Source organism: Nicrophorus vespilloides, unplaced genomic scaffold, assembly GCF_001412225.1.
Source record: "Nicrophorus vespilloides isolate i.1.1-1 unplaced genomic scaffold, Nicve_v1.0, whole genome shotgun sequence".
In the NCBI taxonomy this organism is placed as follows: domain Eukaryota; kingdom Metazoa; phylum Arthropoda; class Insecta; order Coleoptera; family Silphidae; genus Nicrophorus; species Nicrophorus vespilloides.
The window spans coordinates 25,706-53,065 of NW_017096725.1; the positions used below are offsets into that span (position 1 = coordinate 25,706).

General features: G+C 35.4%; 1 protein-coding gene across 13 annotated transcripts; it reads left to right on the forward strand.

Annotated features, from left to right (window-relative positions):
* On the forward strand, positions 1-26,428 carry LOC108557992 (serine/threonine-protein kinase MARK2-like). 13 transcript variants are annotated; one of them, XM_017914765.1, is made up of 16 exons: positions 1-164; positions 259-372; positions 2,537-2,736; positions 15,202-15,435; positions 15,510-15,730; positions 15,817-15,961; positions 16,203-16,465; positions 16,724-16,904; positions 16,988-17,156; positions 20,523-20,678; positions 20,753-20,915; positions 21,237-21,347; positions 22,579-22,743; positions 24,629-24,685; positions 24,908-25,182; positions 25,988-26,428. In XM_017914765.1, the coding sequence occupies exons 3-16, from the start codon at positions 2,572-2,574 to the stop codon at positions 26,044-26,046; spliced, it is 2,364 nt and encodes a 787-aa protein (XP_017770254.1). In that variant the 5' UTR covers positions 1-164; positions 259-372; positions 2,537-2,571; the 3' UTR covers positions 26,047-26,428. The 13 variants fall into 13 exon arrangements, with proteins under 13 accessions (XP_017770254.1, XP_017770253.1, XP_017770255.1 ...); XM_017914764.1 differs by having other exon boundaries at positions 2,541-2,736; XM_017914766.1 differs by having other exon boundaries at positions 259-326; positions 2,541-2,736.
* The last annotated feature ends 932 nt before the right edge of the window (positions 26,429-27,360 follow it).

Genomic DNA, 27,360 nt, shown 5'->3' on the forward strand with positions numbered 1-27,360 from the left:
AATCTTGTATTGCTGGCTCTTCGGCCACGTTCCGCATGTCGTAGAGCGATTCGGTGAATGTGTGTACAGGGGCACAGCCATTTTGTAGAAGTGTAAAAGTATGCTTTTTTGAGGTGTGTGTCTGTATTTGAAGGGATATTTTAATGAACTGGATCGTTTTATGGGTGAGTACCGTCTCGCATCCTTCGAGCCCTTCGCTCTGGGCTGCAGTCTGCCCCCTGGCCTCCCTCGTTTCTAACAAAATATTGACATTTTTAGTTCTCTTCCTGTTTTGCCCCAAGACCCACTAGTGTAGAGTACATCGTTATTTGTTGGTTGTAAGTGAAGTGAGTGACTTCGGGTTTATCGCACACCCGCATTTTATATATACAAGTACGTGTGCATCCTAAGCCCAGATTATTTGCACTGATAAAGAAGGCACATACACACAGAATATATATCATCTGTATGTATGTGATAAGCCCCAGCTACAAATATATATATATACACACACATACACGTACATACATATATATATATATATACTATATCTATATATACGTATATACACATACAGACACACATCTACATATACCTTTATACATATATATACATACATATATTAAAACAAATACAATTATAAAAGGCATATGCACGATCGCTATGTAGTTGCGCATAAAGATCAATTTTCTTAAGCACACTTATCCTTATAAGGTAGAAACTTTCATATTTTATTAATACCGATTCTTCTGGATTATATTAACACATCGACTAAACTTTTGGTAAACGCCGAGCGATCCTCCCATCCTTCTTCGTCTTTATCCTTTGAAAGGACACCCCCTTTTTCGAAACCACCCCAAACAAATAACCGTCAACCTCTCAATTTCCGTTTGCACAAACACACACAGACACGCATAACATTATGTAAAAGCAGCGAAAATTCCTTTGGACACAATCTGCTCACACAATCCCAATGTACAGTTACACTCTTTGACATTTCATGTGGTCATTTAATATACACACACATCTATTCGGGTCAATATGATTTGTATTGTTTGCACTCAACACTTAAAACTAATATAATTGTCTGCTGCATTTCGAAGTTCCACAAAAAAAAAAAGAATTGCATGTAAATTAAGTGTCTACCCTCGAGCAACAAACCTAACCCCTCTCCCATCCACACTCCAACCGCATTGGAACATTCAATTTATTGATTGGCTCATTTTCAAATTGCCTTAATCACAATTGTTATTGTTCTGTTTCCTTTTAATCTCCTCGCAACTTTCTTGAAGATAAGCATGAACCAGACATCAGTTTGAAAAAGAAAATCAACTTGATTCTTTGTTTTAATTCGCTGCTGTTATCTAAATAAGTTGTCTGTTATTGATTAATTGTGTGGTCCATGCCCCCCTTTTCTTTGTGCTCACTTGAATTCCAAAATTAATTGCTTTCTTCTTGGTGTGTGTGCTCCTATAATTATTAGCTTTCTAAAATTAGAATCAAGTAAATTATGAATCATTTAATATTTAAGAAACCTACAAAGAAGTTTAAAATTATTATCAATGTTTATATTCATTTATCGATTGGCTACATCTAGTTTAATTGAGTTTCAAATTAATTCCTTTGAATCCTAAGTTCCCCTAATTCTTCGGAATTATTTCCAATTTGTGTTACTTCTTGACATCCTTTGTGCCCATCGGCTGTTACTTTAATGTTATTATTCAGACTTCACTTCAAAATTTCATACTAATTGCATTTGTTAATTAAAATTAATTTTCTAATCTAACAATTTTCGCGTTAATCAATTAGGATGTGTTATTGAAACTGTACGAGTTAATGAAATCTGTTTCTTTGTTTCGGTTCCAACAATTGCTTGTTTTCTTATTTTTAAATATATAGTACGTGCTTTCTAAAAAACACGATCCGTTGTGTAACCGAAAGTTATTTATATTACAAAATCGCGAGTTTCGCTGATTCCTCCGTTTGTTCGGCATTTGCACGGGAGACTATGTGTACTAAAAGAAACTAGCTTCTTTTTTGTTGTTGTTTTATAGTTTTAATAAATATGTAATATGAAGATTCGCAACAATAAAGCATGTTCTGCTACTGCTCATTCGTCATCGGTTAAGTGATATCGGTTACTCCGCTTTTCCGCAGAAACAGATTATGTAGAATTATTCATCAAATATCGTATTCATTATTGTCGATTTATTCAATTATGTTAATTATCTAAATTTTGCGTTATTCTTGTTGGGAGTGGTGATGTTAACTTGTTCCGAGTTATCTGGTTATCTTCGTGTTACGGTTTTGATGTAGCAGCTCCAAAGGAAATCAATAACCTCGGGTTTAATAAGTGTGCACATAATTCCTTCCGATGTTTACTGTTATTAATTGTATCAAAGCTTGCGCAGCTATTACCGGTAATGTAGTGAAGTAGTCCCACGCGTCGCGAAGACAATACCATTGAGAACTCGACGAAGCTCAATGGATGTTTTTGCTCTTTCGTCGCAAGTTTTTGTTTTTATATGTTATGTGTTTTTTTTGTTTCTTTCTGTTGTCAGGTAATGTGTGAGCATTAAGATCGTGGGGACCATGTCGGCTGCCATGCGCTCCACGCTGCAGACGGTCCCCGAAAGTCTGGAGGTGAGTCGAGGTGGTGCAGACGCTTCAGCAACCAAGACGCCGGTGAAATTGTTAAGCACGGACTCGGCGAAACCTAGGCCTATTTTCCATTACATTGCAACCTCAACTAATAAGGTAAGAGCCCCCGAAACCAGCCGGGTTTTATTATTCCGTCTGTCGGACAAGCAAGAGATCACCTTGCAAACAGGTACTACTACGTCAGTGGACTAACAGTATACACTCTCACACATACACACACTCATTACTCTTTGTTTAGCTCTCTTTTTTTTTATTGTTGTCCTTTATCTTATCCAGCGCGCATATTTCAATTAATATTTGTGCTGGGATTTCGAGCTCGAAGTTTTCAGTCTCTTGTTTTCGTGTGCTCTTTAAATTGACGACGACGAATTCCATCCAGTCCGATACAGTGGGTACAACAAAAAAAAAACGATAAGAGAGCGAGAGGAGAGCGGACTCCTTTATTCAATGCTCGTGATAATAATATGGCAAATATTTACAGATCCTTAGGACACATTCACACACTTGTATCAATGCTAATGCCGTTTCCATCCAGTTGCTATTTATATGTTATCTTCTTGATTTATAGCCGCACGATTACTAATTATTTTTACTTATTTATTTTCCACTTTGCTCACTTTCAAATTCATGCACATCAATTAATTATCGAGATAAATTTAATTCGAACTACAATCATTTTAATTATTATTAAATTTTCATACTTTTCTCTCTCTAAATTTATTAATATAATACTTAAACTTGCATTATTTCTTATTATTATTTTTCTTTAGCAATTCTTTTTCAATATATGATAATATTTGTAATATATTCGGTCGGTACAAAGCGAATAACCCAGTTTGCCACAAACCATGAAACGTTCGTAATTAGCAGTGTTGAAACTCATACTACACTTGTTGATCTTTTCTCTCTTTTCCTTCACTATTTCTTCATTATTTATTTTTTTCGCCGGACACCAGAATTGTTTCATTCTCGTACGCGCAAGTTCACGAAATATAATCTGTTCGGAAGTGAGTGATGTTGCGATCGTCTGATGATGACCGAATTGTTAAATTTATCGTAAGTGGATGATGATAGAAAGTAGGATTCAATTGTGACGATGATGTGCATTGTTGTTTGAGTTACAGTGTGTGATTTCACCTCTGCCTCGAGTAATTACACTCATCGTGTGTCATTATTTAAGAAAAGTAAAAGAAAATTGACGTTAATAAGTTTTTCTCTTGTTCTCACTTTGGACGTGAGTAATAATTGTATAAAAGCATTAAAAATCAATTACGAAGAGTAATTTTTAAGTGTAAATAAATATAGAGAGAGAATTGCAAATGTTAAATCATTTAGAAAATGATATATTTGAATGTATTTCCTTTATATCCATTCATAGAGAAATAAACATTACAATTTATTTGCTCGAACTCTCTCGTGGAGAGCTGATGGTGGCACATCGAGTATTGATTTGCAATTGCAGAAGTATTCATTGTCTGGTTTCAGTGCTGCAGACATCGGTGACTTACAGTTGCATCATTAATATTGACGTTATTGTTGTACCTTGAGAATGACGAGCACAGACCGTTGCTTTTCTTTTTCGGAATTCCATCCTTTGTCGCTTCTTTATGTGTCCGATCTTTATGGATTATTGAAGTTACTATTCAATATTGATTGTGGAATGATAAGAAAGAAATTCCTTTTCCCAGCGGAATCCGCGCAACGATTACATAATTTCGGTCTAATTGACCTATGTAAACAGAATTAATGTAGTTCATCAATTTACAAACAATGTTGGGACGAAGCCGTTAATTTATGTAAGAAGCAACATATGAAAAACGAACGGCTCAATTATGATATTAGTAACCAAATTCGAACTGAGGACGCAATGCCTTGTTAGATTGAACAATTATATAAGAATTAATTCAAGCTATTGCTACTTAAAGTTTATTAAGTCTATATCTTGTAATTTTTAGTGCACTAGGAAATAATTATTAGCTTCCAAATCGGGTGAGAATTAACATGTTGTAAATGCTATTCCTTTTTTGGGTGTTCCTTGAACATGGTGTATTGTGTTGTGATCTTCACAGAGGCCGTTGTTTCTTCGCTATTGACTAAATCTAAATATTGAAAAAAAAGAAGGCAAATAATTCAAATCCAGAAGTGTAATGCTTTCGGTATTTGATATTCTGCCCACTTTATTTGTGATCGTGCACCTTGGAATAAATTAGACTCGGAGAGGAAACCAGAAGAATAAATGATAAATAAAGAGGCGAATTTTCAATATATATGCGATTGGCAATGAGGAAATCGTAAAGTTGTTGTTCGAAACCAGTATTATTATTATCATCATCACAGAGTAGCGATAAACGGTTTCGCCATAGGAATGACTACACAACGTCCGAGTTGAGTGAGAGATGAACGAGAGTTTCTTCTCTCCGGCACTTCAACGCCTTCCCGAAATCGGCGACAGCTAATTATGTCAGCGAATGCAATTATTCTCTTTAATCGTGCGTGCGATCTATCCCAATCCGCAGCTAATCGAAATCGGTTTTACGTGTTCGAAGAGATTAACCGAATGTTCTTCATTGAGGTTCAGACTAGAATTTTGTGAGAAACAGCTCATTTCAATGCTTATTATTCGAGAATCTGGAGCTAGTTTTCAATGGGGAAACAAACGGACATAGCGAGCGTTTGTATAAAAGGACTAAAAACGCGTTCGACACAGTCTACAATATTTATAGCGAGCATTCGATAACACATTCCAATCAAGGCCAAAACGCCAAATATAGAATACAATAAAATATTCTTCAGGGGCTCCGGTCCATTGAATATTAAATACCAGACGAGGCGTTTGTGTGCACGATCGCCATATATTATCTATTCTAATTGTGTTTTTTTTCCTCTATTAAGTACTCTAATTGGAGACAAACCATTACTTTTTTCAAGTACAGTTAATGCTAGTTTATATGCGACAACTTCAATCCAAGAAAAATAGCTATACAGTAAATGAAGTAAAAGAAAAGAGTCGACGCACAAACTTTGATCGAAAAGTTTTACTTTTTTGATTTAATGCGGAAGAAAGAGTTTTGTAACTGCTCTACAACTTAATATCACTGTTATAAAACAATATAATTTGTTTTAGCAAAGTTTACTTGATGATACAAATATATATATACAAAAAAACAAATTTATATTTTAGAAACTATGAAAATTATAAATTTAGAATAAGATCTGATTTTCATTTTACGAAAGTTTCTGTGGTTTTTTTTAAACTAATTAAATTATTTATCAATTTTTCTAAAACGAGTAACGAAATTTCTTATGAAGCGAACAAGATCTTGGAAAGTTTAAATCTGTATTAACTCTTAAAAATGACAAAATATAAGACGAATATTAACTGCTAGTATTTAGAAACAGCTTGTACAACTTTAAACCTTCTTTACAGTTAATTAATTGTACAAAAAAAACATACACACTTCATTTGATCTGTTTTCAAAGCATTCCGATGTTTTCCCCCCCTTTAGTTTCGTCTAATTTGGAGGAGTGTATCTAATATTAGCCTCACAACTCGTCCATGTGTTGTGTAACACAAAACACACCCCAATCCACGTTTATTCAAAGTTTGTAATACTTAGGTAAATGCCGTTTTCATCGACTTCCATAATGGAAACAAAGGAACTCTGTTATGTTCATTTAATTATAAGGTTGGCTTTGATTTGGTACTTTGTTGTGTCAGCAAGTTTGAAAAAAAAAAGTTGATTGATATTGCATTTTTCGCATTCGTTGAAGAGACTTATTTAATATTGATAGTTAATTAATAGTGTTTGATATCATATATGGAATGAATCGAACTGTATTTGTTATTGTTGGCTTTGATTTATTGTTGTCAGCAAATTGGAAATAAAAGTCATCACAAATGTTGATTGATGAAGCGTTTTAGCAGTTGTTAAATAGACTGATTATTATTGATAGTGTAAAAGAACCTCGCAAGTGCACGTATATATATAAAGTAAATAATGGTGTAAATAATGTTGAGTATTGAAAAAGGAAGTGCAAGGTTGGTATGCAAATATGCATTGGCAATGCGAATGATTCAATTGTGTTGGTGGAAGTAAATATAATCCGTGTCAAAATTGGAAAAGTGTTTAAATATAGTCCGGGGGATGATGACGATGATGATGGTGGAGTATTTATAGAGCTGTAACAGGGAAAAAGGAAGAGAAGAGAGAGGTGATGGATGGATGGAGGTTGCATGAAATCGTTTCGATGTACACCGAAAGAGCGGGTATATTTTGGATGTTTGAACACATCGTGTTGGGGAGTTTACTTTATTGATTCTGAGGGATGTGGGCACTCGCTCGGAAACAAACCGTCGCTATTGAATGAAAGATAGACAGAATGAAGGAAAGAAACGCGTGTGTGTGTGTGCACACACGCAAATTTATTATGACATAATAACTGACTGAATGCTGCTGCTGTGCTCATCCGCTCTGTGTGCTAAATGATAAGGCGTCGGGAATATATGAACAACAAACAAACAAAAAAAATAACACACAGATTTTTGTCGTCGGGAGATCGGTTTGGTGTTGAAAACAGAGGAGAGGCGCGTGAAACCACCGGCTGTGCATTATATGAACAGTTAACATTCGGCAGCGGACGCGACAGTGCGGGGATTCTGCGCAACCAGAAAAGAAAAACGCACACACACACAATGAAACATAAATTTTCCGTTGCGTAACGCGAAGAAAAACGAAGAAGACTTTTGAGGGGGATGAATTGAAAATGTGTCGCGAATCGTCCGCAGAAGAAAAGTTTTTGAAAGAACAATTGCTGTGTTGCTACCTCATTTTCTGAAAGGATTAAACTTGACAGTGTTATAATATTTTCCGAAATCGCGATAACCGTGTCTCTCTGATATCTCTCTCTCTCTCTTTTACGACATTATTTCAATGTGTTCCCAACGAATTGCTTTTCGTCTTCACGCGGCGCGCATCCAGTGCACCGATTCATCGCGCAATGTGAACTTTGATTAATTCATGCGCTCCTACGACACTATTAAGTCCCTCTTAGGTGATCTGTAAACAAGTGTCTGAACTTTAACATCTCCGCTTGCGAAAATTTAAAAATATAAAATAAATTGCATAAGCGCAACGCGAAATTAAAAAGAAACACGTCGTGTCAAGTGCTCCTTGCTTGCTCATCATAGACATACGGGATTCGCTGGTAAAAAGACGCAATTTTTCGCGGTGATTTCAGTGAATGACTGTCCGACTGGTTTTTTTTCTAATTATAATTATGATCCGTTGAATGCGGTGCAACGAGAGAGGTTTCAGTCGTCGGTAGGTGGTCGCAAGGTGCGGGCGGTGCATTGTGGTGTTTTGTTTTTTTCTTCTCTTTGTTTTCTTCGATTGTTTCGAAGCCATGTACGAAGTGTCAAGTGTAGGTGGTAGCAAGGTGGACGCTGCCGCTGCCATCCGACAGTCCGCTCCTAGATCGCAGGATGCTGTGAAGCATCAGGTGTTGAAGTTCTTGAGACGATCAAAGTCTTTGGCTAAATCGGCCAGCAGCAACGGCACCGATAGCAAAGCGGCGGCCCAACAGCATCATCATCAAATACCGAACGGCGGAAAAAAACCGACTGGTAGGAATGGGGTGGTGGTTGCCATTGTCGATGGACTGCCCTTTGTGGTCGGGGCTAAACACAAGAAGGTAGACAATCTTTGTTAATTTCGGTTTCATCCGCATCCGAACAACATCGTAAGAATCGTATCATAAAAGCACAATCTCGGATTTATAGCTGACAATTTCTGTTTCATCCATCATCTCCTCCAAACAACTTCTCAAAGAGTCATATTATGATTATAGCTTATTTCATATTAAATGTAATTGCATCATCTCTGAACTTCATGGAAGACATTTTTTGTTTGTTAGCAACGTTCCCTTTACATTGTCTAATCGAAATATCTCGGGAAGCATTCGGTGCGTCATATCTACCAATAAAACCAACTCGGTGTTAAAGAGTATATAAACATTGAGATCTCCGACCTTGACTTTATAAGATAAAGTCTACTCATGATAAGTTGGACGACAAATCTGCAAACTATTAGATTGCTGTATTTTTTTTTTGTTAAACAATAACATATTGAAGTAATCAAAATTTTCAACTGTTTCGTAAAGCATTGCGAAATATTATTTTATTTAAGATTTTCTGGAATAGTTTTTTTTTATCTTGTGACACATTGAACTACTTTGGAATTTCTTCGAAAATAATTTAATGATGTTTTCTCTCACGACACGCAAGTTGAACTACGAACTTATTGTTAATGACTCCTACAACTATAATTTAATATGAAAATAGAAAAAATAAATAGTTGTAAAAACATATTTGATGTTTAAACATCAAAATTATATATAGATATATAGTTTTGATGTGTTTTCTGAAATGTGCTTGAAAGTGAGCACCGATGATTGCAAAAACAAACAAATACATTAAGCAAATAAGTGCTTCTTGCTGTAAATCTATTATGTGTACGTTTAGAGAGAGCGTTATTGCATGCATTTTCTTAAAATACTGACACACACACACTATGCTCGTGTGAAATGTTCATAAGTACACACTATTTCTGACTTAACACGTGTATAAATGACCTTATTTCTTGTTTAGTTATATAGCAGATAATTATTTTCTTACGTACACCAATAACTTTTTGGTGTATTAACGTTCCAAGGATTTTCCTTATAAAAGAGTATCGGTTTGCTTCTTTTCGAGTAATTTTCCAATTCAAAAGCAAATTGTTTGATTAAGGTGACATTAATATAATCTAATAGTCGAGATAATGCGGATTCATTATGTAGCAGCAAATTGTTTGAAACAATGGGACTTATTAATTTTGCATAATCAAATGGAAACGCGTTGCTAAGCGAATTGCGTAAACATCAACAACAACATCCGTCTCATAAATTTGCATTTTTTCCGTAATAAACGTGTGTCCGTCAATATATTAAGTTTAAATTTAACAATCAATTGCAATGACACAGTTATTTATATTTAAAGAAAAAAAATAAGTGTCCTTGTTGGTTCATTTCGAGAATTGATTTTCACCTGACTCTCTTTTTTTTAGTTTGATGTTTATGCATACGGAAGATGAGTTGCGCGCGGATGTGTGTTGAAGAGATTTGCGAAAGGATGTAAATTGCAGATGGGTTCTCGGAACTTTGACTGGAGATAATTGGATGGGAGAGGAAGACAATGAAGGTCAATGTTATGGGGCTTCGGAAGACTACCCCGATTTTCTGAGAAGTCAGCCGAAAAGCGCGCCGCCGGATACGATTATCGACCGAAATCCGTCGGAAGGGCTTTGAAAGAAAAAAAAAGGGGGGCGACTATTCACTCTCAAAGCGAACAAGGCGCATAATATTATTTTCCTGCTCGGAGACAAAAAAATAAAATATTGGATGCAAGGTGGCACAATTTGCACGGGCACAAAAGAAGTATTTTCTAATTGGCGTAAGCAAAAAGAAGAGGATATTTGAGTGTGAATAATTGCATTGAGAATGGATTAGTTTGCCAATTTTGGAATACTTGTTTTTTTGTTGTTTAATTTGAGTGAGTGTACTTGTTTTTGGGGAGTGGCATTTGAAGGGGAAGTAAAAAAAACATAAGAGGGCGTGGAGCTCACAACTATGACATTGCAGTATCAGCAATAACATAGAAATAAGTAAAGAAACGAAAGACAATGTTTCTGCTTTCTCACGGGGAATTTGATAAACGAATGAAGATTTATAACTGGTCTATAGAGAGAAGTGCAGGTCCTTCCGCTCGAGAGCTAAGATAGATATGGTGGAGGCGTGTTTAAATGCATCCGAGTCGTCTGGGCGACGTGCCAGGAGGAAACAACGAACCGCCTCGCGGAAAGCTCTCAATTGCTGCTAAGTGCTAGAGAAGGAAGGTTTAAGTTATCGTATCCAGGGTGGATACGAGAAGAAGGATAGGTTTTTTTTTATACAGCATCAGGAATTGCAATTGGGTTGGAAAGAGTGAGATTGCAGAAGGAAGTTAGTTCGTCGTCGGTGTATGGTGGAAAAGGTGTAAATGGAGCATCGCGATACGGTGAATGAATGCGTGGAAATAGCAACGAAAAAGGAACGTAGAGCGGCGCGATGTTTGTTTGCAATTCTGCAGACACACACATATGCACATACATACAGTGTATTGAGCTCTCCGTCACCTATTACGGCGAATGGAGTACGTACGACATGATTAACCAAGAACTAGGTTGATGGAATTTGATTCAATTTACTCTCACGTACATGCACATCACATGCAATTTTTTTAATTGTATTTGTATTTAATCACTTATTTCTTCGTATTCATGTCAATCCAAATAAACAAACAACAAAATCAATATATTGATTTACATACTAATATATAAATATATGAAACGCACAACTATTAAAAACATAATTGATAGCAATTTTGTTGTAATTAAATTTATGCAACCAACATTGACGTTTATTATTAATTGACATTATTCAACGAAATAAACACTATTCAAATAGGTTCACTCGATTATTAACGGGATATGTAACACGTGGCATAAACTGCAAATTAAATTGACAACTCGACTAAATATTATATATATATGTACGAGATTTGTGTAGTCTAAAAATATATTTTACAAGCATTTATACAATTTACTTGTCAAGTATTGCGCAGTGATTAATCGAAATTTTCATGGGCAAATGATTTTTTTAGTATCGAGATCTTTAACTATACTACAGATGAACTAGTGATGTATTTTTGTCACTCAAATATTAATAGATAAATGAAATTGATAACCCATTTTCTAAAATAATATGCACAAAACAAACGGCGGTAGTTATAGAGATTTCTTGTGCCTCGTACAAACAGATCGACAAGTTGCATGTCGACTTAAGATTTAAGGACAAAATCATGTTTATAACGTTATTGAAGGAGATGTTTGCATTGACATTTTGATTGTATCGGGTAGATATTCGCGCGTGCCGTGGCACTAATCCGAAAGTAAAGAGCGCGGCGTGCCGACAATGGCTGGTTTATCGCAATTTCGCATAATCTGTGACTGATGCAGAGCGAGAAGCTGCAGCACAATTGACCTTGCATTTATTCCTGCCTAACCCTTGGCGTTTCGCTAATCGAGCGTCGGTTTTAATTGGTAACGCATACGTTACTAATTGCGTCCATCACTTGCGTTTTACATTCTAGAATCTAGAAGATATACGTTTCCACGGTAACAAAATCATGAAACAAAGAAACAGCGGTAATTATATTTCGTGTCATAGTACGGTTTATATATCTATATATATATAATTATAAATGTACGGTTGTTTGTATTTCTGTTATTTTTTTGTTTTTTTGGAGTGTGTGTGTTGCTAGGACGCAAGCGTAGAACGTACGTTTGTTACATCATATATAACAATAAAATTGCTCCTTTTTTTCCTCTCTCTCTCTGCTCGGTTGATGCACGGTGTTCGGTGTGTTTTGTGTTCGCAGTTCGCGCTCGTCGATTTTCTGTTCTTTCCTCTTATATACGTTGAATTCCTCCCATCCGCCATGTTCGCTAGTTTCTAGGGCAATTTTATATTACCTGATAGGTGTTATCAGGGGAGCAGATAACGTAGTTCTAATGTATTGTGCAGTTTGTGTATGTACAACATATACAGTCTATAAATATAAAATGGTGTTGTCGGTACGTCTGTGATGCGTGATTAACATTTTGAGGCAGAAAAAAAAACAGAAAATACACGAAATTACGTAAAACTATGAGCGAGTCCGAGAAATCAGAGTGCGAGAAAGGCCACGACATCGGGATAAAGTTGCTGAAGAATCATCGAGATAAGATCACGTACGGAGGAAAGTATCTGGATCGATATAGGGATACGTTCAAGAAACAGATGGAGGATACGAGGAAGGTTAACATGTATACGCCGAACGGAAGAAGGACTCCTCCGCAGATGGGGTTGAATCCTGTTACTGTTGCTACTACTACGGTTACGAGCAAGAAGAAGGTGCAGGCGACGAGGGTTTCAGGAAATCAGCAGAATGCCACTCACGAGCTGAATAACAGTAACGGCAAGCTGACCAATTTCCGGCAGCTGAACCGAGACAAGGTCGACGTCAACCTGATCTTCAACGACGTGCCCAGTCTGAACCCAATTCAAGATTTGATAGCCAACTGCGAGAACGACATCAAGCGCACCAACAATCTGAACAAGTTCGAAAAGATGCTAGAGAACGCCAAGAAGAGTGCAAAGGTGCCGGAGAGCGTCGAGGCTGCTGCAACAAAGCCCAAGAAGATTGGCTTCAAGACGACTACGACAGACAACGGTGGTCCATTGAGCAATTTCGCCGGTGTTTCCAACTTCATGAAGCCCGGTGTAAGCGATCTGGAGGCGGACACAACGCCCATCGACTTCGTGCGAAACAACCAGATGCGGTCCAGCGCCGGCGAAAGAGTCATCCTGCAAAAGACCAACAACCATAAACCACTTTCTCGCACCGTTTCCGATGCCCACGAAAACAACAGCGACTCTATACCAGTAAGGCGGCAAGCCATCAGGCGACCAGCTAGAAACAAGGTGAAACACACTATCAAAGATACATTTCTTTCTTTCTACTCGATTCGATTCGACCGAACGTACCGACACATTCGCTGTTTCACCTCTCTCCAAATCAAATCTCATAAGCTCCCAAACAAAACACTTATTACTAGGAACAAAGCGAACAAAAAAAAATATGATTCATATACATACTATATACTATATAATACCACGAGATTTCAAGGTTCCTTCATTAAAATGTGTTGGAAAATTTATCAAGCGTGTAACCGCTCTATCTCGCTCTCTCGTTTCCTCCCACTCTCTATCTGTCTCGCAATACATGACTCATAGATAACTTTAATTATGTATTTTTTTCCCAATCCAAGAACGGCCTTTCCACTAATTCGCAACCAATTATACAATAACAGAATCCGTATCCATCAAAGCGTACACTCAATCAACAATCATTCTCTACTTGAAAATCGTTCAGAATTGATTAATTACAAACTAACAATTTTAAAAAGTATTGGAAACATATGCAAGTTTTCAAAGAAATATAATATAAACAGATAATTTTCTCGAATTGATTCAGTGCGATCAATTTTCAAACATATTATGTAATTTATACATATTGATTGCCTTACGCAGTTATTCAAATTTTACATATTACTTGTCAAAAAACAATTACATACATTTCAAAGTAAGCCTTCAACTCTTGAAATTCAGGTATTAGAATTTCAAGAGTTGTGAGTAAACGATGAAATCCTTCAATGGAAATTTTATATTATCATATTTAATCAAAAACATCAATTGAAACTTTTATTTAAAACAGTTTTAAATTTAGTTTTATAATGAAAAATAATGGACAATTAGCGCAACAATCCATAATGTGACTTGGGGGAAAAAAAAGTTGATTTGCCATTGTGAGTATTATTTTCTTTTTCGATCGTAAATTGTATTGCGGCTATAGCGAAATCGGCCGCATTAATCTTATCACTCGCATGTAAATAATGCACACTTTAGATAATACGACGATATAATTTATCACAAATACACATTGTGGTATTATTTATTAAAGGATCTTTAGTGAGGGAAAAAATTGTCCTCAGGCTCGTTGTTTTTGTTTTACAACGACGAGATGAGCTCGGGGACGTCTTTCTTGGAATTTTCCTTACTTAGACTTGGAGGAGAGTCCCGAAATGTGCGGCCTCGCGCATACGGCTTTATTAATTATGCGCTTTAAGATAATGATATCATTTTTTTCTGTCTCTCTGCTGTTCGGTGTCCTCCGTTATCGTATCATAATTTGATGATTTGATTCATTAATGAAAATAATGCCGTGCTGGTAACAAGCAACAGCAGCACAATGTGCTTCTGCATTTTCAAAATCGTGTTCTTGCGGATCAATCGGTTTTGGTACTATCTGTTGCACGGGCATAAGAGACTTTACAGGTGGCAGGTTCGTTACTTTTGTATAATATAAATGTTAAAAAAAAGAGATTATACGAAATATTGTATTGCACCAATTGCCGAGTGATTTCGAATGGAGGTGTCCTTGCGATTAAAATTGCGTACAGACATTTTATGCTTCGCATGTGCATAAATTACAACACCAAATTTATAATGTATTGCAACAAGGTATAAATCGAGAGTTGAAATTAACTTAGATTATTAACCTTCATAAAAAAAAGTATTTTAAGGTGAAATAATGGAGTAGTATTATTAATAGTGCAAATTTACTCTTTTTTTATGGTTTTGATGGTATAAAATAATGGCGTAGGATCAATAGAATGAGAGCCTTTCTTTGGTGAACACAGTAAAGCTATTCAATCAGGAATGTGCTGAGTGTGTGTGAATATTTAGAGAGAAAAAAAACCTTTTGGTAAATCAATTTGACACTGACTGACGTCGTAAGTCGTTGACAATGGGATATCTAGCGGACCTAGTAGTATTGGAATCGATGTTCGATGTGTGTATAATACAGAGATGTTTCTTTTGCAGAGTGGCAATGAGGGTTCAGAGACGACGAGGATCAGCACCGGCCCGCACAGGGTCAAAACTAGGGCCGGAGAGGAACCAACCATTGGAAAATACAAGTTGCTCAAGACCATCGGCAAAGGAAACTTCGCCAAAGTCAAACTGGCGAAGCACGTTCCCACTGGCAAAGAGGTCGCCATTAAGATAATAGACAAAACTCAACTAAATCCTGGATCCCTACAAAAACTCTTTAGAGAAGTACGTGCAAATCGCAAAATGCATCGTCATCATTATCATTAACGCAACTCTCGTTCTTCCTTCTCTCGTTTCAGGTTAGAATAATGAAAATGCTGGACCATCCGAACATTGTGAAACTGTTTCAAGTAATTGAAACCGAGAAAACTCTGTACCTGGTAATGGAGTACGCATCCGGAGGCGAAGTGTTCGACTATCTGGTGCTTCACGGGCGAATGAAGGAGAAAGAAGCGCGTGCCAAATTTAGGCAAATTGTTTCCGCTGTACAGTATTGTCATCAGAAAAAAATTATTCACAGGTGAGGCGATCATACGGAAATGAGCGAAAAGTTTTCCCCCTTCAGTTATTCAATCGAATATAATCTTATTTATTTTCGTTTCGCAGAGATTTGAAGGCTGAAAATTTATTGTTGGACAGTGAAATGAATATAAAAATAGCAGACTTTGGATTCTCGAATGAGTTTACGCCTGGAAATAAATTAGACACGTTTTGTGGTAGTCCCCCCTATGCAGCTCCAGAATTGTTCCAGGTTAGTACACAAAGACACGCCCAGTTTATTCGTATATATCTCCCCCCCCCCATTCATGTCTCCTTCATGTTTTTGGGTTTATGAATAAGGTATACAATTTCATTGAAAGCGCGGCCACCTTGAACGGATCGATATTACTATTATTCACCGTTGATATATATATATATATATTCATAATGAAATGATTTCTTTGTTCAATTAATTTTATCATATATTAAATATTCTTTTTGTTTGTTTTTAGGGTAAAAAATATGATGGACCTGAGGTGGACGTGTGGTCGCTAGGAGTAATTCTTTATACGTTAGTATCGGGCAGTTTGCCGTTTGATGGTTCGACACTGCGCGAACTTAGGGAGCGTGTCCTCAGGGGAAAATACCGAATCCCATTTTACATGTCAACCGACTGTGAGAACTTGCTCAAGAAGTTCTTGGTGCTAACTCCGACAAAGCGAGCGTCCCTTGAGTCAATTATGAAGGACAAGTGGATGAATATGGGGTACGTTGGGTCAGTGCAAAATTTTTCATTTCAATCCATCAATGTTAGTTCTTTGTGGTATTTATTTGGTTAGTTAGGAGTCGTAGTAGTCGTTGCGTAAAAAAGTTGTTTGTAGTCGTCTTTAGGGTTGTATTGTAGATAGATGATAGTTAACTAGTCATGGTGATCGTTTATTTTGTAATTTGGCAAGCGGTGCGAAGAATGAGAAGGAGAAGGATTCGATCCAATTGAATTTCGTTTGATTACTCATGCGTGCCATGTTTTTAGATACGAAAACGACGAGCTGAAGCCTTACATTGAGCCAGAGCAGGATATGTCCGATCAGAAGCGCATCGAAGCGCTCGTCTGTCTCGGATACAACAGGACGGACATCGAGAACTCCCTGGATACTCCGAAGTACGATGACGTGTTCGCAACGTACATACTGCTGGGCAGGAAGAGCACCGACGTAAATAATACCCCGACATCCCTGTGAAATCACGCAACGTTTCTGACAATTTCTGCATTTTCTTTTTTCTAATGTTAATGTAGCCGGAGAGCGACGGCAGCAGGAGCGGAAGTTCATTATCCTTGCGGAACATTACCGGCCAGCAGGCGGTTGGAGCTGTTCAACCTTCCGCCCAGAGCCCGTCACACCGAGGAGTACATCGTTCTATTTCAGCTACAAATGCTAAACCAAATAGAAGAGCTTCTAGTGGAGGTATGTACTGACAACACCCAATTTGATCTATTACGGTCATTTTAGAATTAAAGTAACTTATAAGTTAATCTAATATAATTATCTCATATTCGTTAGATAATCATTTTACTTGTAATTGAATTGTGTAGATATTGAATATTTAGTATTGTTTATTCAATCGATTTGCAACTTATTTTAGAATGTTGAGATTTTACTTTGTTTAAGCCAATAACGATAAATGGCTGCATCGAAGGCTTTCTTCCTTGCGTTGTTTGTTTAAGTAGAGATATGGATTAGTTTCTAGTGGCACTTGCTCTTTCATTGAACTTTGCTCACCCACGCGTCGTCGTCTAATTTGAACTTGTTACAAACACCTACCTACCTGCATTCGTTTCCCTTTGCGCGTTTCATACGCGTCGTTAGATCTTAGAACCAGTAACCTTATCAAAATCGCGTCGTTGCTAATTGTTACAAGATCCAAGGTGCTTCCATCATTCCAAGGAGACGACGACGTCTCGATCAATATTTATTGATGTTTTTATCTCCGCGCTCGTGGCTTAAATGTAAAACCATAAGACGACTGGAGCATTTCCATCTGACCACCACCATCGATAATTCAATGCTGAACCAGTTGTTCTGTTCTCGTACGGCGGTCGGTGGCAATTGCGTTTACTTGGGAAGCAATAAATATACCATCCGCCCAATGTCGTCGTCGTCGCCGTTCCAATCCGATTCCCGCAGACAATGCGAAACATCCGCGCGAAAGACAAAATTGCATCTTTCGACAACTCCTCGGAACGAAATAAATAATGCACCTTCTTATCGGAATGATGTTTCCGTTCGTTCCCTCCGGCCGCAAATAAAAGCCGCAGCAGCAGCACGTGTCGCACTGTTTGCTTTTATCGGGCATTTTTCCTCCCGTTCGTTATTTTTATCTCAGCATTATTTACAAATAAATTCAATACCGTCGCGGATCCGTGCATCCATGGAGATTTTTCTATTTGCTTGAAAACGCATAAAGCATTATACTTATTCTAATCGTCTCTCGTTAACCTTTCAATCAAGGATAACATCGATAAGATTTAATCCCTTCTCGTTTGCTTTTATATTGCATACACACAATATCAATAGCGTGAGCGTTGGTTGATTCACTCAATGAATGAATGAATGCGTCGTTATTTTTCCTTGACTCATTCTTACTTCGGCGACAATTACACTTTTTTTTCTTAATTGTCCCTTTCTTCGACATACAATGTATTTACCGTTTCGATTTAGTTTATATTTACTCCGGATAATTTCTTTATTTACTCTATTTTTGTATATAGTAAATAAACAAATTATTTGAAGCAACATATTTAATTGATTATTTTCAATTCAAGTATCTAATTTATATAAACATCATATTTTCATTAGTCAAAATAGATTACTTATCGCATCGGGTTTGCTGCGTTGGCAAAATAGGACGATATTGAAATATCTATGCAGATGTGATCCATATTATAAACTCTTCGTTTCAGTATTTCCTTTTCATAACACCGGAGGATTTGAATAATACGTCTGGCAAGTCTTCCACTTTCGAAATAAATTTATTTAATCGCGATAAAGCAGCAATGCCATCGATGACGCAACTTCCTCCCGTGTGGGAGAACTAAATCTTTAATTCGCTCGCGATTGCAGCCAGTGTTTTGTGTCACCTTCAATTTCTATATCCTCGAATCTATTTCTGTTCTCTTCTCTTCTCTTTTTTTTATTATCGAACATGTTATTAGCATTGAATTTTACAGCGACTTTTATATAAATATCAATCACTTCGTTTCATGGACGATTTTATCAATAACAAAATAATTAATGGATAATATATAATAATGGAACGTACTTTTATAATGCAAACATTTCGAAATAATTAAATGATAACACGCGACGAAAATGGCAAAGTAAATAGAGGACTGAAGTGGTCTTAAGAAAATCAATACTTGCAATATCCTAGTTTAATCTGAATTATTTTACTGGTAATGTAATTCCAAAACGCTTCTTTCTATTATTAAGAATTTGTGCGATAATTAACTGAGATGTACACATTTTTCAGTACATTCAAAGACTTGATCAAATTAACTGAGCAGCAATCTGCAATTACCGTTTCGGTATTTGGAGTGTCTTCCTGTCTCGCTTTGCACATAGCGAATCCCGGACGTTTAATCGGAATGCAACGGATTTGCATGTTGACGCGCGTCTTCCTCGCTACACTTAACGTAATTGGAGCAAGTGTCTAGTATTAGGTTAAATTAGAGTCTCCTTTTTTTCTTAAAATATTGAACGTAACATTTGGTTCTGTTCAGAGAACGGTCGTGGGACGACGATTTGCAGTGGGCGAAATCGCATTCATTCCTTTTCTTATTATTCCATATTCATTCTAAAGTTCACATCTATTTTGACTCTAATATTATTTATCCAAGAGTTCATTTCTATTGTGTAATCGATTTCAATTTGAGTTTATACAGATTTAAACTCTCCATTTACAGTCTCGCCTTTTATTCAGCGTTCCAATTTATTGTGCACTTATCTCTCAACTTCATCCTGAGAATACTCGTATTTTTCGCAGAGCACTTACACTAATTAGTCATTCTACTTTGCGTTTTACAACACTGTTAATTATATTAGAATTAGTTAGGAAACCTAAAATGTTGATTATTGAAATTTCATTATTTAAGTTGTTTCAAAACTGGCTATGAAATAAACAAAGGCTTATCGAACTTTGCAAAACGAGAGAAGTCTGTTGTTGTCATTTTACATGTATATTGGGATGTGGGATGATCATCTGTTTTGAGACCTCGAACAATCCCATTTAATATGAAATTCCCCGTTATCTCTATCCCTGCTGCTGCAAGGCAGACGTCGTCTTTCCTTCCTGACGTCCGGGGATTCTGCAACCTTCGGGGGGTTGAACTTTCAGCGAAAACTTTGTTGCCGCAGGGAGCTTCGCGAAATTGCTCCTACCTACCTTCATTGATTCTGTGAACCTGTCTTTCATTCCTCCTTAAGCCTTTCTTCCCCCCTTCAGTATTACTACTGCCATGCTTGCAAACCGAACACAAAGGCGCTTTATCATTCCTTATTTACTCCATCTTCGAGCCACGATTCAGAAAACAACTACTACCATGGCAACAGACATCTTTCATCACTTGAATATTGTGCGTACACGTCAAACACGGCGGTCTTCGTTCGAGCACTTCTTTATGTAATCCGTTTCTAATGAATCATATTGAAGAATTTATGATAAAACTTATGTTCAGTTCAAGTTCGATCGGTATTATTTCATTTATTTTTAATTGTATTTGATATTCTGGTACATGTTAATAATTTTATTTTGTCTTTTTTTTTTTGTTGCAGGACCTCAAAGTAATCAAGTGGCTGTACCACAAACCAACAATCATGGATCTGGTTTCAAGCGACAGAACACAATCGATAGTGCGACAATAAAAGAGAACAGTGCAAGAACCAATACCAGACCGGCGACCGCCCAAGCTAAATCAACCGCTGAAAACAGTGAGTTTATCGCTTTATCATCGTTTGCGCGACATCGTTGTTTATTGTTACGTGTCTTTTTTTTTTCTCTGCAGGTGTTCAAAGTCCAGGTAAGCCTCGCACTGTCGTTAAGAGCAACACCGTTACCGCAAAACCTCTAACTTCAGGAGGATCGGTCGGCAGACGTTCCACTATCAGTTACGATGGCAAGTCGAACTCGATGGAGAAGACGAACATGGCACCAGATCAAATACCAATGTATGTATCAGACCAATGTTTAGTAGATGGCGCGAATATTATCCATATTTAATATTAACCCCCCAAATACAAACGCTGCTACAAAAAAATAATTACTAACCCATTAATATTAATAATATTTAACGTATAAGATCGTACGAGAATTGCATATCGCTGCCCTGTCGAATATTAGTCATTGAATATATGTTGTATTTGTTGCGTAACGCTAGTGAGAGGGTAAAGAGCTAAGAAAGGAAGGCGTGTGTAATTCTTCGATTTATATAAATAACATGGCTTGTGGAATCACTAATAATAATTTGTTAATGCTAACCGCATGAACAGGGGGTTAGGTAGTACTGGGGATAGTTTGCGTCCTGGAAAGGGACACGTAAAATCTGCGTCGGTCAGTAGTAGTGGTGGTCCTGAAACCACGCCGGACCCGTTGAGAACTAGGTACGTTGTTGCATCCCACTAAACACATCATCATCGTCCATCCTTCCAATGAATGTGCATGATACGAGATCCTCCTATCTCCCTCAACTCAATGAAATTATTTACTTTAGTTTTTTCATTCAAACGATCACACATCTAATTCGTATTCATGAATCGAACATTACATCAGAATTACAGATTCTCAACCAATTTTATTTATAAAATAGATTTAAATTAATTTTTGATTAGGAATTATTTAGTTGATCATCAAAAACCACACGAGATGAAAGCATCCTTTCCTGAATTATTTTATCTGATTACATCATTAATTATTCTAAAACCTTTAAATTTGATTTTTCGTAATTATTGAGACACGTTTATTTAAAGCATGATTTTAAATTTAAATATAAAAAAAAATCCTTCAATTAGAGAATTCGTCCAGTACACATTTATATAGTAAAGATCCAACGGCATATCCGGTTTTAATAATAATGGGACACTTCGATTATCTTCTAATAAAATTTCCTCCGTCGTTAGAGTTTATACTTGTATAGTTTACTTAATTTGCTTATTTAATAAATCTCCCGCTAAACTATATCTCCCATAGAATTGTACATATATATATATATAGTTGTCGTTGTTAATTATTATCGTTTACTTGATTCGTTGAATTTTCGTTACGTGCACTAATTACTTGTATGTGTGTGTGTTGATGTTTTTTTTTTTGATTATGTATTTTATGATCGTTTTTCTTTATTTTTAGTCCCATTATCATGTATATCTCCTACCATTCGCACATATTTCCCCAAAAATTGTTTAGGTAAAGGTGCTTTTTTTCATTACTTTTATTTATTTACTTAAAATTTTATTACTGAAAAAATAATTTTGACTATACTAACCGAACCGTTTGTTTGTGTGCTGAAAACGAACTGCTTTTACATCCCCATTCTCTCTTTCTATGACAATAATAACTTTGTCGTCTCGTGTTCACATTCTATATATACTACATGTTTGTTTTTTTGTTGGTTCATTTGATTCATTGATTGTCGTTCTGTACACACTCATAGACCGTTCAGTGACGTTAATTTTAATTTCCGAATTAACTCTGGAATGTTGATTAGAGAGAACAACCTGTGCAACGTTGTTGTTGTTATTGTTGTTATTAGATGAACCCCGTATTATTGTGCACTGAGTAGAGTGCGAATTGCAAGGACGTTTAATTTATGTGTTTCGTTTTGTTTTATCGGAACAGTCGGACCAGCGCATCTCCTGCGACATCTAGAGGACTCGCCTTCCCCAGGAACACTTCTTCACGTAGCACTTTCCATTCCGGTCAGACGAGACCCAGAGCGAACTACGTGTCACAGTCCCAACATACCTCATTCTTTTCGAAACTCAGTTCAAAATTCTCCAAGCGGTAAGTTGACATTCATGCATGCCCGAACCAGAAGAGTTCTTCCAATTGGGTATCCTACTAGTATTTATTATTATTATTCACTCATAGTTTATATAATATAGCCCGATCACGTTCATTTGGAAATCTCAATTTTTCATGGAAATTGAGGTTTTCAGGGGTGATTCAATTACATACATACAAAAAAAATAATAATAGTATCGAACATCAACGTTTGTAATGTCATCATAGAGCAGCTGTTAATGTATTGCATAAAAAAAACATTTGTTTCGTTTTGTTTCGTCTATGAATTGAAGAACTTGATCAGTGTCTGGTTTATTATTACATACTTGTTTTCATATCCTGAATGTAAAATATCAATAATTGGCGTCAGGTTGTTATGGTTCATGTTTTCATTTGATTTTTTTTATATGAACCATATGATTTTAAAGATATGAACCATAAGAGCTTGTACGTTTGAAGTACAGGAAGAAACAATCTGAAAAAAAGGATAATTTTACTTAGGCAGCTTCAAAATCAAAATTTTTCGCTCACGGTTATTGTCTGCAATATGTTATTTATTTGATGAAGACATCAACAACAACTTAAAAAAAAAAGCGCTATGTGTGCATTGTCTGTAAATGTCAGCTGATTGCGTTTCATGTATATTTACATATATCTATTTCTCCATATTTATATGTACGTATATGTATTTCGCATGAGATTCTCTTTGATTTGACTTCTTGATTTTATTTCTCGTGCAAACTCTCTCTGTGTGTTTATATATATATATATTTTTAAATGTGCTTAATGTAAATGGGACGGGGATTAATTCTGTGCAGTTGTGCTGCGTCCCCATCGGCCTAACTACATTAGTTCAAAAAATATTTCTGGTTCAGGGTCAACCAGTAAGGGCCATGAGGGGACGCACCGCAAGTTCAGCGTAGTACTACCAATCTGCAACTTCAACCAACAGAACAGACAGACAAGCAAGCAAGGGCTGATCCAGAACACTTCTAGGAATCAAAATTATAAACCAACGGAATTGAAACAAACAAACGACAGCAGCAAGCAAACAAACAAACAAACAAATAGATTTTGATTGAGAACAAAAAGCAAGCAAGCAAAAGCAAAAAAAAATATAAATAAATAAGAAAAATAAAATAGACAAAAATATACATATATAAATATATTATAAGCGATTACGGAATTAGTAATTCTAAGCAAAATTATTATATACCATTTACATACTATATTTTTAAGTAAATGTACACCCTCCTCTTATTATTATTAATTAATTATGATTATTACTACTACTACTACGTTTTTTTTCTTTCGTTCTATATTTTTTTTCTCACATAATTAAGTAACCATTTTCTCTCCACCGCCACCCCCAAAACCCCCCCGAAAAGTATTTGTTTTGTTATATATGTATTGCAGAATAATTGCGGTGTATTTTTTATTTTGTCACGAAAATTAACCGCATGTTATATAGTTTATATAGATATATTTTAGTATTACTGATACTCATTATTTTTTTTTTTCGAAGCGAACATAGTTTAGACAAGTCAGAAGCGAATTGTGAAACACGATAGCAAAGTATTACATACAATATTATTATTATTATTGTTTCGCTACATATTTTGCCGATATGTATTAGAATCAATTTATAACTTTTCTGAAGCAAAAAAAAAACAATTTACTGTAAACAAACAAAAATCTAGTTCTTTTATTTTTTATTTCCTCTTATTATTTTCTCTCTCTTTTAATTATGATTATTATTTTTTTTTAACTGTAATCTGATCTCCTTTTTTTATGTAAATACACACCATTGACTATTTTATGTTATTTCATTTTCTTTCTACCCATTTTCATTTTCATCCATTTTTGTTTTTTTATTTCTTTTCAGGGCATTAGAGCCTGGCCAAGCCACTAAACAAGGCAATTCTCCTGTACCTATAAGCGGGTAAGTGTGCACTAATAAAAAAAAATTAGAGCGAAAATGTTTTTCGTTTTGCGAAGAAAATATTTAGTAATGTTGAAGATGAAGTGAGAGGGAAATTTGAAAAAAAAAAAACGTCCACTTATACCCTTATAGGTTTAGGTCAATGCAACGATGTTGCTTTTGGCGGCGGATGCGACTGCAATTTTTCATAGAGAAACGTCTTGTGTTTTTTTTGTGTTACAGTGTCGTTAGCAATCAGAACGACGATCAAGTAAAGCCCAGATCGTTGCGGTTCACTTGGTCTATGAAAACAACATCAAGCCGAACGCCAAAGGAAATAGTCACCGAAATATGTAAAGTTTTAGATGCGAACAACTGTGACTACGAGCAGAGGGAACGGTTCTTGCTGCTCTGCGTTCACGGCGATCCGAACACGGACAGTTTGGTGCAATTCGAAATTGAAGTTTGCAAGTTACCTCGCCTCTCACTTAACGGAGTCCGGTTTAAAAGAATTTCAGGTATTTATTTATTTATTTTATTCTTTTTTTCCCGTCTGACCTCAATTTTCTTATTCGTTCGAAAATTCGTATGTAGTTCATTTCTCAATATTGTATATGTCAAGTATTGGCTCATATATGCATATTTTGCATTGATTTATTTAGTAATATATTTCAGTAATATAATTCAGTAACTGCAATACATTTTTGTTACATGATCTAATTAAGTTCTTAATTTGAAAAAATATTGCGAATCGGACATAATTTACCAAATGATTAATTACTTCAATTTTGCTGTAGAAATTGATTAGCTTTTCAATTAGATATCTTTTTATTTAATGCTAAAAATGCATTACATAATTTGAACTGTAAGGTTGATGAGGAAAATTTCGTATTCTACAATCAATTCTCCAAAATTATACCTATAATAAAATTGGATGTATTTATTAAAAGTAACGTAACTTAAAGAAATGTGTAATAAGTTTTTTACAAAATCAGGAATATAACGTATGACCCGGCGCCTCCACCAAACTTGTTTTTTACCTGATTATAATGTATCAATATTATATCAATGTCATTCAGTTCTTTTTCTGATCGAAGATATCTGATTTACTGAATAATTCATAATTTCTCTGGCAGTTGTATAAAATGTGTCAGTTTCAGAAACTTTCAATTATGTTGAGTAGTTTTTTTATATACTTTAAGTACATTTTACTTCTTTCAGTTTAAATTTTCTAGTAACAAATAACTGATTACAATTGTACAATAAAATAGAGCTAATTATGAAACAAATGAATTAATCAACTTTTTTTTCTCTGTATTTCAGGTACTAGTATTGGTTTTAAGAATATTGCCAGTAAGATAGCGAACGAACTGAACCTGTGACTGCCTGCCTGTACGGACGACTGCACAGACCCGGCGTAAACTACAATTCAACATGAATATAAGTTTTAAAAAAGAATATACTAAAAAAAACAATATAAAGATTTCACTCTTTTTACAAGGTACTAGACACTTGCGCCCGGGTTATCCGAGTCTGTACGTACATAAATACATACAACACACACACACACACTTAAGGAAAGAAAAAAAAAGCGTTTGAACATTTGAAAACATACAAAAATCAACAAAAAAAAATCAACCCTAACATTAAAAAAAATTTAAAGAAAATGTAAAAGTCGGTGTCCGTGCGGAACGCGCCGCCTCGGAACGACACAGCAACAACAACAAACAATATGATGATCTATATATATATATATATAAAAAACAAAATATTTAAAAGAAAAGAAGAAGTTAATTTCTTGTACATCGTGTAATTCTTCACATAACAATTCGTGCGTGTGCACAAAAAGTAAATAGCTTAAGATATATACATATATATATATATATTTTATATTTTTTTTTTCTCGTCCTTCATAATAATTATTATTTTCTACATAGCTGTACGCCTTTATTTCGTTTTCTCATAATTTTTTTCATTTTATACATTACTATTATTATAATTATTATTTTTTTAATTTAATTTGTTTTTCTTCTCTTCATATTCTTTAGTTTTTTTTTTGTAATATCACCACGTGTAATAATTATTTGTAATCGATCTTAATATCATATTTTTTTTCTTCTTCTCCGATGTTTGTGATATGTGGAATTGACATCTTTGAGCAGGAGCATCAGTAAAAATTATATATATATACACACACACTTTACCAATAGGCAATTAATTAATTAATTAAATTTATCGATCATGTCAACTGCTATTTCTTTTGTTTTTATTTGTATCTATATATATATGTATGTACGTATATATGTATGCAATATGCGAGAGGTGAAAGGAAGAGGAAACAATACAATCGTGAGAAATTTATATACTCTTATACTTCATTTAGTTTTTTTTTTAATTCGATTACCGTTGTTGTGTTATGCTGAAACTATATAGATGGAAACAATTGACGACTTTGGTCTTATTTATTTCTTCTTCTTGTTGTTTATAAATTATTATTATTATTTTCTGATAATGGGAATCGGTGAGTGACTAAATCAGAGTGGAAATATATATGTGAATATATATTTATCGAACTTATACAATATTATTGATAATTACTACTATTATTATTTTTTTTTTGTTATTATTTTAAACTTAGAAAAATTAAACAGTGAACATTGGATATGAAAGAGAAACTTTATTAATTTTTTTTTTAT